The sequence below is a fragment of the Manduca sexta genome, chromosome 27, assembly GCF_014839805.1.
Source record: "Manduca sexta isolate Smith_Timp_Sample1 chromosome 27, JHU_Msex_v1.0, whole genome shotgun sequence".
Taxonomy (NCBI): domain Eukaryota; kingdom Metazoa; phylum Arthropoda; class Insecta; order Lepidoptera; family Sphingidae; genus Manduca; species Manduca sexta.
In genome coordinates, this window is record NC_051141.1 from 3,376,607 (window position 1) to 3,388,853 (window position 12,247).

At 35.4% G+C, this 12,247-nt stretch overlaps 1 protein-coding gene across 1 annotated transcript; it reads right to left on the reverse strand.

The window, feature by feature from the left end:
• Positions 1-201: 201 nt before the first annotated feature.
• On the reverse strand, positions 202-11,852 carry LOC115444868 (staphylococcal nuclease domain-containing protein 1). The gene is made up of 10 exons (XM_030170821.2): positions 11,688-11,852; positions 11,236-11,357; positions 8,969-9,272; positions 5,177-5,347; positions 4,798-5,023; positions 3,687-3,906; positions 3,097-3,300; positions 2,041-3,019; positions 1,411-1,650; positions 202-1,320 (listed from the first exon to the last, which is right to left on the reverse strand). The coding sequence occupies exons 1-10, from the start codon at positions 11,733-11,735 to the stop codon at positions 1,147-1,149; spliced, it is 2,688 nt and encodes an 895-aa protein (XP_030026681.1). The 5' UTR covers positions 11,736-11,852; the 3' UTR covers positions 202-1,146.
• Positions 11,853-12,247: the final 395 nt, after the last annotated feature.

Sequence of the window (12,247 nt, forward strand, 5' to 3'; positions counted from 1 at the left end):
GACAAAATTGATCCTTACATTACAGTAATTTATTTATGTATTTAATTGATTATGTATATTAAATGCTTGACACAAATATTTGAAAACACAACTACTTGCAACTACATCACGGTAAAGTTTATTAAATGTGAATATTTTTCAGTAAATTGCATTTAATTTTATAAGCCTTTTGTATTTATAAAATAGTAAAAATAAAAACAATCTCTTTCCTAAAATATTTATTTAGTTAGTCCATGTTAAACAATCCACATACCTTGTGGTACCAAATGTATGTAAACAAAATTTAATTCATAAACATCTCCAGGAAAGAGGTGGGTAAATATAATAAAAATCGTAAGTACGACGTCTCTACTTAAATGTATAGAAATTGATAAAAAACACGCATGCAGATACCCATTTATATAATTTATAAAAAGTTCAGACTTCATATGCATATTTTTAAGTCTAGTAATAATTTCATATTAAAAATGACGAGTATAATAAACATATCGACTGAAGAAATACGAAATATACAAACATCTACGAGCAAAAGAGAATATAAGTTAAAGATACTATATTATTCACTATTTCACATTTACTAAGATACAGATTATGCATATTTCGTTACATAATGGAATAGTGAATCAAAGAAATATAAAAACTACACATCTTATCAGATATACAAACTGTAAAAATTTCAATATATTATGTCTAACAATCTGCAATGATAAATTTTATTACTAGATATTTTAAGTCTGTAGTCACAAAAACTTATGTAGATACGCTATTACATATGGGTTATCTAAATATGAAGGGTTTCCACAAGAGAGTAGTAGGGCACACGGAGTCTCTCCGCTACGGTTGCACCACACGCGAGCCTGCTGCACGGACGACGAACGGACCAACACTTCATGCGTTAATGTTACTCACCAATTTTGTCCAATACAAATAAATATTCACAACATTCAAATGAGACGATTATGATGAATTTTAACAAGTGCTTGTGACCGATTGCGAAGGCAACTTCAGTGAACTTTGAATTATGTCTCTTCACAAAAACTGGCAAATAACTGTGTAAATAATTGTTTCAACATGGGGGGAGGTGCACGTAGCACAGTTTAATGCGTGCGAGGGCGACGCGGTGGCATCATAGCCATGAAGGTCCCGCTAGCGACGCACACCAAACTCAATCGCATCATCCTCGGTGATGTCACCGTGCCGCCACAGGTTCAGGCGGGAGCTCTTGGCCAGATCCTGGGCGGCACGGTACTCCGCTATCAGCGGCAGCAGCTTGTAGTCGCGCGTTGTCTCCATCAGCACTAGACCTTCCTTGATCAGATTCTACAAAAACATAACAGTTGTCACAAAAAGTCTGCAATATGACTATCAAATATCAAGAGTTATTTTGTAGAAATTTTAAGTGATTTTTACCTTGGCGAGATCTACGTTGGCAACCGGGTCGACGAGAGTGACTGCGGGTGGTGTGCTGCGCTGCTCAAGGTTCATTAGTAGCTTTTTAACCAGGGTATCAGCATAGAACGCAGAGACGGCCTCGGCTCTGTCATCAGGGTCTGTGGGAAACTTGACACAGCACAGCACGTATTCGGCCGCGAATGGGGCGTCCGCTTCGGTACCAGGTGGTAACGGGGCCAATCTTGTGATGTCGACAACCTGACAAGAAATATAATTGGTTAAACATTGTACAACATATTTTATAGCTAAGGTGGTTTGGGCATTTGGAGAGGAATGATGATAAGACTGACAAAGAGAATATGTAAGGTGAATGGGGGTGAAAGAGCCGGTATGGGTCGACCACACTGGAGCTTTCAAATGTGAGATATAACATTCTTAGTAAAGACCAGGTCAAAGGTTTCCTGTACCAACGGGAATGCATGAAAAGATTGATAAAGGTGGAGGAAAAGAAAGAAGTATGCCAGAATCGTGCAAAGTTGCCACTTTGGAGACCATGGATTGCCACTCATAGTCACTGTCTACCCTTATGGGATAGATAGAGCCCTGATATGTGATGTAAGTATGTATGATGTAAGTCTATAGCAATACCTCTCTATTTCCATAATCAATGTAGAACACGTGAACCATTTTATCCTCTGTGATCTTTTCAATCCTCGCTCTGTACCACTGATCGTCGACAGAGAAACGAGCAGCGCATATGTTCCCTCTTCTTGGAACATATGATCCTGGCAAAGGAGTGTTGTTCTTGAATTCTTGATGGATCCTTTCCATTAAAGCTTCCAATTTTGGACCCAAGTCAACTTTCTGCGCATAGAAATGTCCTTCAGATGTGACTTCCGTGACAAGCACTTTTTCGTAGTTCACAACGCGGTCTTGGATCGTTGCGTTCCTGTCCCTCTCATTCTCCTTATCCTCTTCGATGTATTCTCTCCATATTCCTAAACGTTTCTTGTTAGCGTTTTCTTCAGCCGTTTTTATCGCACGTGCATATTCTGAAGTCTCAGCAGTGTGATGCATGGTGGCAAGTCCGTGCTCGACCAAAGAAACTGACAGATTTTCATTGTCAACCCATAACCAACCAATAAAGTTTCCAGCTTTGTCCATTTCCTCAATAGTGACAGCTACATCGTGTTGTAAACACTTTTCCTTTGTAAAGAACAAAGCTTCTTCACCGAACGGTTCCGCTTCTTGCATACCGCCGCCGCCAATGGCTGGTCGAGCACCCCTTGGACAATTAATGCCAGCTAACAAGAAAGTAACAAGCACAGACTCCTTGGGGATGTATAGGCGCATTCTTGATCCGCTGGCGACAAATTCGACAATAGCTTCTGTTTTATGAGCTCGCTTGAGGAATGGGAAGAACTTTCTAGCCTTTGCAGAATCGCCACTGGTATCTTGTATGCGGTGAGCGGGAATGTCTTTCTTGGCGTGAATACCAAGCCCTGCTTTCTGGGCTTTAATTTCTGCCTCAATTAGTTTGTCATAGTGGGAGCTTCTTTGATCGTCGTCATTCCTGTATCTGACCACAGAGGCAAGACCATTGCTTGCTAATGCCTCAGCCACATTTCTGAAATAGAAACAATTTCATAAGATTTATGTTTTTCACGGATTTGCATGATGAAGTGATTTATAATGTATACTTACGTTCCACCACTGATCACTGTGCAGCATGTCTTCTCAGGGAAAGTGTCCTTGGCTGGTTGGATGTAATCAACAATCACATTAACCTTTTTGCCAATTAGTTTCTTCCTTAGGTATTCACGGGCCTCAAACATCCACGGAATGTCATAAAGTGCTTTGAATCCTTTCGGTCTTGGAGAATTCTTGGTCTCTTCATCACCATTGTTCCTAACAGGAACAATAAATTTAATTAAGTTATTGAAGAAATTCAAACTCTTCAGTAAAACTCCATTCATTAAACAATAATATGTAAGTACATATATATACTTACCCCCTTATTCATAAACGTTTTTTATCTAACGACCGAGTAAGGCTGTGATAACAAGACTGTTTCTCAGTGCTGACGGCATGGCAGTCTTCGCAGTGCGTAGACATAGGGCCGTTGTGATTGGCTAATATTGAAATACAACAATAATAACCAATCACAACGGCCCTATGTCTATGTCTCAGTACCGTTGGGCACTCAGAAACAGGCTTGTTATCACAGCTTTACTTCGTCCTTAGATAAAAAACGTTTATGAATAAGGGGGTTAGTAAGTAAAGAGCCAACTCACTTTTCACGCGGGGGCCTGATACTAGCCAAGAATATCTTCTTGTATTTATTGTTGGGCAATTTCACCATGAGTGCGTCGCCGTTGATCACCTCGAGCACTGTTGCGGTGAACTCCTTGTCCTTGGCTGCGATTTGCGGCGCGTTGCTCACGTAGTTGGTCCAGATACGCAACCTAGCATCCTTTGCGGCACGTTCGGCTTGTCTGAACGAAGATGCACCTGCTTTAACACACAATATTCACAAATTGTAAATTTCAATAATATCTAAGCGCACGGCAAGCGCTTCTTGGGCGCCAGAACAGTAAGCTGATGGATGCCATCTATGTCATTCCAATATTTTAGGGTGCTTACACATCTGTCGAAGACGCTTATTTGTAACAGGCTCGCAACTACGCCCGTTGATTAATTAGTAAGGTCAGTACGCGTCTCCTTCAGCCGCAATGGGACTGCACTAATGTCATAGAGAGCTATCAACTCGACTTTACAACATAGATTAAAGATGCAGGGTGAAATACACGCACACACGGCGCTTTCCTTATGCGGGCTTAGCATAAACAAACGTATCCGCGCATTCGTCAATCGTGTACACAAAATGAGTAAACAAATCCATTTTGTCGAGTACAATTCTCAAAATTCTCATGAATTTTAGAACAAAAGTTTATTCTTAGTTTGAGATGTGTCAAAATTCCTTCCATTCTAATCCCTTATTACACGTTTGAAATGAATCGGAAATGTAGTTTCTAAATTAAAACTCGTTTAAAAGTGCGATTTCTCGGGTGAGACAAGCTTTGGTACTACTTTCAAAACATCAATTAAGTTTCTAATCTCTTTATCGAATAAGGCATAAGAATGGGAAAAAAAAATATATATTCAATATTTAAACTTTCCATCGATATAAAACTAGTTGTCGGATTTTATCGCAGTTTCTTATATTTAATTCCCTTTTAACTTTTCGGACGACCATCACCTCAGTCCGCCCTGTAACCATGGGATGTAAAATTTCCGAAACGTCGAGAGAAAATTATAACATAAAAAATCGCGATAAAATTCTAAATTTAATTTTATTTCGACATCTAACAGTCGCGTAAACATAAGAAATTATAATATAAATACCAGTTTTCATGACGGCAAGAGACCAGTCAACGCATTTGGCAAAGCCTTGTCTGAGCAATGCCTCGGCAATGTTGCCTTGCGGGTGCAAGATGGTGCCCACGAAGTTGACGTTGTTCACTGACTCCAAAATGACTTCCACCTCCTTCTGCAAGAGTCTAGACTCCAGGAAGTACCGAGCCTCATCAGCGTAGGGCTCTGATACACCATCTTGTTTCACAGCTGGACACTATAATTAATATTAGGTTTAACATTTTTATAAATTTTGTAACTGTATTAGAATTATTCATATTATTATTTACTGCAGAAACAATCTTTATTTTAAGCGCGTGGAGATTTTATAAAATTATAATGAAAATAAATTGATATTAAAAATACTTACTCTTATTCCAGAGAGCATAAGAGTGATTGGAATGAACTCTGGCAGCAGACAAAGGCGCATGGTGGAGCCATCTCGAACGTATTCGATTATGGCCCTCACCGGCTGCCCGTTGAACTTGTTCACGAACGCCTTCGGGTTTTCAACGCTCCATTTGATATCACGAACGTGTTTCTAAATGCAATGAAAACATGGGTGTAAACATTCCATTAAATTAAATTTAGTGCTTACATAAATATTATGTTTTCGGTTAAATATTATCTTTTATCATAATGAAGATAATAAAAACTATAAGATTTCATTGATCTTTAATAATGCGATACTACAACAATCACGAATGCAGATTGTATGATGTACTATTGCTCAATTGTTGATACTTGAAAGTTGACAAAACCCAAATAATGAATACCCCAATAGTTTTTAATTAAAAATATGTATGTACACGGAGTAAGACGAATGTGCAGTTAGAATTATTGTTTATATGTTAATGGCCAAGCTAAGTTATGGACACAATATGTAACGAGTTACAAATACCATATTGATCACACGTCATATTGACGTTACTTTTTTTAGTTATTAAATCCTGGTGGTGTATATGAAATGTCAGAAGAATAAATTATTGATCATTAATCGAAATTGTATTAAATATAAGGGCTTGGATATAAACAAAAAACAGACTCTAAAAACGACTACAAACCAAAAAAAAATTAACCATTACATTCAATTTAATAAGAAATAATTGAATCACAAATAGTGTAATCGTGGTAAATTTCAACACTCGAAAAAAAAAATATGCTTAATATATTGTATCTTAATATCGGGAGATCGAACCCCGTGGTTCGACCCACGCGCAGACGCTAGGACGCTTGAGTTATAATTTTACTAGGTAGGAAGACGTCGGGATTCTAAGTATATAATAATTATAAAAGACGAACAAAGATTTTTTCACTTCTAAAAGTTTTTATATTTTGTCATGATTATTGAAATTTCTATTTCACGCTTTTTAAGTTATTATTTTCTCCACGAGGGCCCTCAATCATCAATCTAAAACCTATTCCTTGGAACCACTATATTGAATCCAAACTGCAGACTACTTGATATTACAGCATCAGCACAACCTTGCCATGTGTTGTAAATACCACCAAAGTAAAAGTACCCCTAATTTCAAATCAATCTATAATTTCAAAGTTCTGAATAGATGTTCATAAAGCTTATATGATCATTTTAATCATACCAGCTTTGAAACAACAAAAATAACTCGTCAAAATCGGCTCATCATTTTGGGAGCTACAATGCCACAAAGAGATAGTCATTTTTTGGTCGAGGGTTAAAAATAAATAATAATCACAATCATTAGTGACACTAGCACCAGTGAAAGTACCGATAATGTCATCCTAATCAAAGTTTATGATGCTTGATTTGCTAAATATTTTTGGCCACAAGCCAAAGTTTACAACACTGGCTTAAAGCTTGTTTTGGAGCAAAACATGATTTTGAACTTATTATTTTGAACATGTAAACATCGTAAATGGAATGATAACCTGCAATGACTGTTTACAAAATGATTTTCTTATATTGATAACGAAAATAAATGGATCATCTTTTCATAAGTATGGCGTAAAAGAATACTTGACACAAAAATGTTTGCAATATTTGCAAATTTATCTGTGTCATCACTAAAGTGCAATGCTTGTAACACATTAAAATTTGCATACTCAAGTAGCTTTAAGCATAATAACATATCTGTTTATATTTTATGACCTGAATATTATAAATTAATAAAGAAAGAATTATTTCTTTGGTTTTAGAAACAAATAACAAAAAAGGAAAACTGAATGAGAAAAGAAACCAAAATGGATACGGCCCAGCTTAATCCTACAACACATTCTGCAGTTCTGATTTTTAATTGAACGCAGTATATATTCCACAATTTACAAGCAATATCATGTAAGATCATATTGAACAGAAAAGAAACAGTAACAATATATTATCTATACTATTATATAAAGCTGAAGAGTTTGTTTGTTTGTTTGTTTGTTTGAACGCGCTAATCTCAGGAACTACCGGTCCAAACTGAAAAATTCTTTTTGCGTTGGATAGCCCTTTGTTCGTGGAGTGCTATAGGCTATATATCATCACGCTATACCCAATAGGAGCGGGGCAGTAATGGCTAATCTCAGGAACTACCGGTCCAAACTGAAAAATTCTTTTTGCGTTGGATAGCCCTTTGTTCGTGGAGTGCTATAGGCTATATATCATCACGCTATACCCAATAGGAGCGGGGCAGTAATGGCTAATCTCAGGAACTACCGGTCCAAACTGAAAAATTCTTTTTGCATTGGATAGCCCTTTATTCTTGGAGTGCTATAGGCTATATATCATCACGCTATGACCAATAGGAGCGGAGCAGTAATGGCTAATCTCAGGAACTACCGGTTTGAACTGAAAATAATCTTTTTGTGTTGGATAGCCCTTTGTTCGTGGAGAGCTATAGGCTATATATTATCACGCTATATTTAATAGGAGCGGAGCAGTAATGGCTAATCTCAGGAACTACCGATTCGAACTGAAAAAATATTTTTGTGTTGAATAGTCCTTTGTTTGTGGAGTGCTCATAGTTATATATCATAACGCTATGACCAATAGGAGCGGAGCAGTAATGGCTAATCTCAGGAACTACCGGTTTCAACTGAAAAATTCGTTTTGTGTTGGATAGCCCTATATTTGTGGACCGCTATAAGCTATATATCATCACGCTATGACCAATAGGAGCGGAGCAGTAATGGCTAATCTCAGGAACTACCGGTTTGAACTGAAAAAATCTTTTTGTGTTGGATAGCCCTTTGTTCCTGGAGTGCTATAGGCTATATATCATCATGCTATGACCAATAGGAGCGGAGCAGTAATGAAACATGTTGCAAAAACGGGGAAAATTATGAGTCTTGAGAGCTTCCGTTGCCTGCGCTGCGTAAACGGTTAAAGTTATGCAACAATGATGTATGACGGGATTGTTTCACTTAAAAAGTTCTAAATAATATAACAAAGTCCCCCGCTGCATCTGTCTGCCTTAACGTGTTAAACTCAAAAACTACCTAACGTATTAAGATGAAATTTGGTATGGAGACAGTTTGAGACCCTGGGAAGAACATAGGCTCCCGGGAAACTACTATTTTTATAACGGAAAACTTTAGCCTGAATAACTTTATAACGCGGGCGGAGCCGCGAGCAAAAGCTAGTAATTAATAAAAATCTAAGTATAGACTACAATAGCTACACATACCATTATAGTCACTTTACTGCATAGAATTGATGCAAAATTATTCTAAAATATGCAGGTGTCAAATGTTGCGTAATAGACGACTGTGGGTTTAGTTTACCTTCGACCTGATGCTTAATAAAAAATCTTTGATGTTTTGCTTAGAACTGTTACGCATGCTACATCTTAAATCATACAAATAGTTGTCTCATAATTGCAGTTGCAATAACATCTACTTGACTCTAATGTAACATAATGATTTTTTTAGTAATTCATTTATATACATCCTCACCAGTCATAATTATCAATTGGTGTAAAATAAATGTTTTCTTTTCATTTATGTGAAGATCCCTTACATCAAAATTTTTTCAGTTCTTAAAGAACCTAGTTAATAGGAGCTATAACTAATAGAAGCTACTGCAATCTATTAAAATATATAGGTTAAAACATTACATTTAAAAAAAATTATATACTTCACTGAGTCCTTAAATAAAGAAATAAGCATAATTGCAATCTTTGTAAGTAAACACAAATCTCACCTGAGCGTCTGGACCCCAGATGCCCTTGCCCTGAGATTTAGCAACTTCTTCAATCTCAACAAGCCTCTTGAGCTGCGGTATGTTCCTCACTCCTTCCCTGACCTTGGCCAGCCCCTCGGCCAAGAGGCACTCAGTGACATTCTCATCTTTAGAAGGGTCTTTACCAAACCAAACGCTTCCATACTCCCTCGTTGCAGAGTTAGGTGGTTTATCAGCAGTAAAGATGACTTCTTTACCAACCAACCTTTTCCTCAAATATTCGCGAGCCTCCCATGCATACGGCTCATCTTTTGTCTCCACATCACTGTATGCATAAATACTTATATAAAGCATAATTTATTAGACACATTTACTTTTTAAAACAATTCGCTATCTACACATACATACGCTTAGCATGTAACAGGGTATTCATTCCAGGAGTATGTAAACTCAATTTGATAAGAATATAAGAGGCGACAGTATGTAGAAATGCGTGGAACACGACACTACTTGAGAGTTGTAACACAACTACGCTCAGCCTTGAACATAATTTACTTGGAAGTTATGGTAGTGTCTATTTTGTACATTACTCAGTGTGTAAGAAAAAAATTTATTAAAATATTCAACTCTATACACAAAGTGCCTCTAAGCATAACTTATATTTCAATATATAGTTTACGATATTAAACTAGTAAATGCCAATTTGCTCTATTAAAAATAGATATCTAATTTTTATATAGTGAATTTTTCAGCAAATATTTCTTAAAATAAATAACATTATTTGCATTTTGTATATCTCAGAATATTTTTTACAAATATTACATTTAATCTTGCAATAATTTTATATCTATGTTAATGGAATACACATATAGATAGTATTTTCAAACTATACTATGAATTACACATAGATTTAATATACAAATATTAAACAAATATTTTCTATAACAGTGATTAACAATACATACTCGAGCATATCATGCATATTTTCATCAACATTGACTCAATACCTGCACAGCAACAAGTTTAAATACACAATTATGTCCAAATAAACTAAGGGATGACATTTATTACCATTTCAATACTAGCACATTCATGTTTCAGTTCATTTTTAACCATCAAACGCAAAAGGAAATAAACAATCTTTACATTTCAATGGTAACAATATGTTGTATTGTAAATACATCATATTACTTGTTCATAGCATTGTGTCATATTTTTTTGGGAATGCTTAATGTTTTTTTGTAAAAATTGTTTTATAGTCTGCATGCACAGCAACTAATGTTGTGCACTACTTTTTGATATTGACACACAGAGCAAAGGAACTTTCATAAAAAAGTCCATTAATGACATGAAAATATAATGATTATTTCGCAAAGCCAATTTGGTGTAAATACTTTTGTTAAATATAAGCAATCTTTTGTGAAAGTGAATTAAACTGTGATGTTGCAGACATGTTTTGAATTACATAAATGCTTCAATTGTAATAAGGTTGCTTTCACTTTTCCATATCCGTTTTAAACAAGTGTACAGCTCTGTTTTGGGTACTAATAAAGTTAATATTATTTTAATTACCTTGACACCTTCACCCTTCTTAACAATTTTTTATATTTATACCCTGTGTACCTTTCAAAATCTATTATTTTTGTGAAAAAATCATGCATCTACTTATATAAATTTGATTTAAATAAGTTTGTAATTAATTAAAGAGGTAATCTAGATTTTTCAGCATAGCATAATTCAATATTTTATCTATTTTTTTTACAATTATAATACATTTGTATTAACTTCTTATTACCAAATTATTAAAAATATTTTAACATCCACAGATAATTTAATAATTAAATTTGGAAGTATTCATATGTACATGTCATTAATGGTACATGTTACTTTCAATAATAAGTCTACTCACAAAGTTATTCTCTTGTTCGATCTTCTTCAGCAAGATTGAACAATGGAAAATAGCTTGTGTGAGTAACAGGGTAATAACAATAAATCAGGAGATTGTTGTGAAGTCAATGTGGGTAGTATCAAAATTTAACAGCATGATAAAATTACTTTTTAAAATGATGATGATTACTTAGTAGCTAATTTTGGCCTAGCTAGTTAAAAATTTCAGAGCATGTACCAAAGTTACTAAAGGGAAACATTACTGCCACATTACTGGTATATTATATATATATATTTTTAAATATACCCTTCATACAACAGTATTAATTAAACTTCTACTAATCCTTTAGTATTTCAAGGGGTTCAAACATATGGTTCAGTTGTGAGAGCGCGACGCATACCTGTTGGCAGTTTTTTGCCGAGCTAGTTTGGGCGCAGTGATGCCAGAGAGCGTGATGACTTTCTCTGGCGGCGGCCCTCCTTGCGGCTGTCTTCTTATCACAACAGTGTCTCCTGAAAGTACCTGCACACATACACGAAACAATTACCACTGTCCAGTAAGAATCTAATTAAGTTTGAACGTGTAAGCGACCCGATCTAGCGCACGCAGATTGTTCGAGTTCAGTTTCACCTTTACAATCGATACATCATAGCATAATGTAGAGTGTAACAAAATATGGGTATTACTTCACAACAAAAAATATAAAATTATACAGAAAAATATTCATATACAAGATATGCATGACTTGTATACACGATGCGGTGCCAACGAGGCAAGCTACAGCAGATTGGCACGAGGCATTTCGATCGGAAGGTACTAAATTTCAAGCAATAAGTGTTTATGATATGTTACCTGTTTTACTATCCCAATTTTATATGCGGGTGCTGATTGAGCACTCATTTTTAAAATATGTGAATCCTGATGTGCTGATCAAACTCAACGAAGTCAAAAAAATACTGAACAGTGCACAACTAACACGACCTGGCGAAACGTGGCGGACCTTCAGTGTTGCCAAGATTAAAATATATTGTTGACAGAGAGATCAAACAATATCGTTGTGATAAATATATAAATACGAAAATAAATATTGTTAATTTTACTTATTTGTTTAAATATTGATTATATGAGAGAAATATTTTGGATTTACGAATTGCTTTTTTTAAATAAGGAGCAATAAACATTAGTATATTTGCAATTATTTTTAGTGTTTTTAAATGCCGTAATTGGGGTAAAAAAATGATCTAATATATGGGACCATAACAAACCATTGTATTTTATTTATGTTTTGTATTTTGCGTATTCTATCTTATTTAAAAGGTATTATGTAATTTCGGTCATCTTGTCGAGAATGTCAGTCTAGATCAGCAAATAATCGATTGTAAAGGACATTACATATCAACAGCAATATTTTA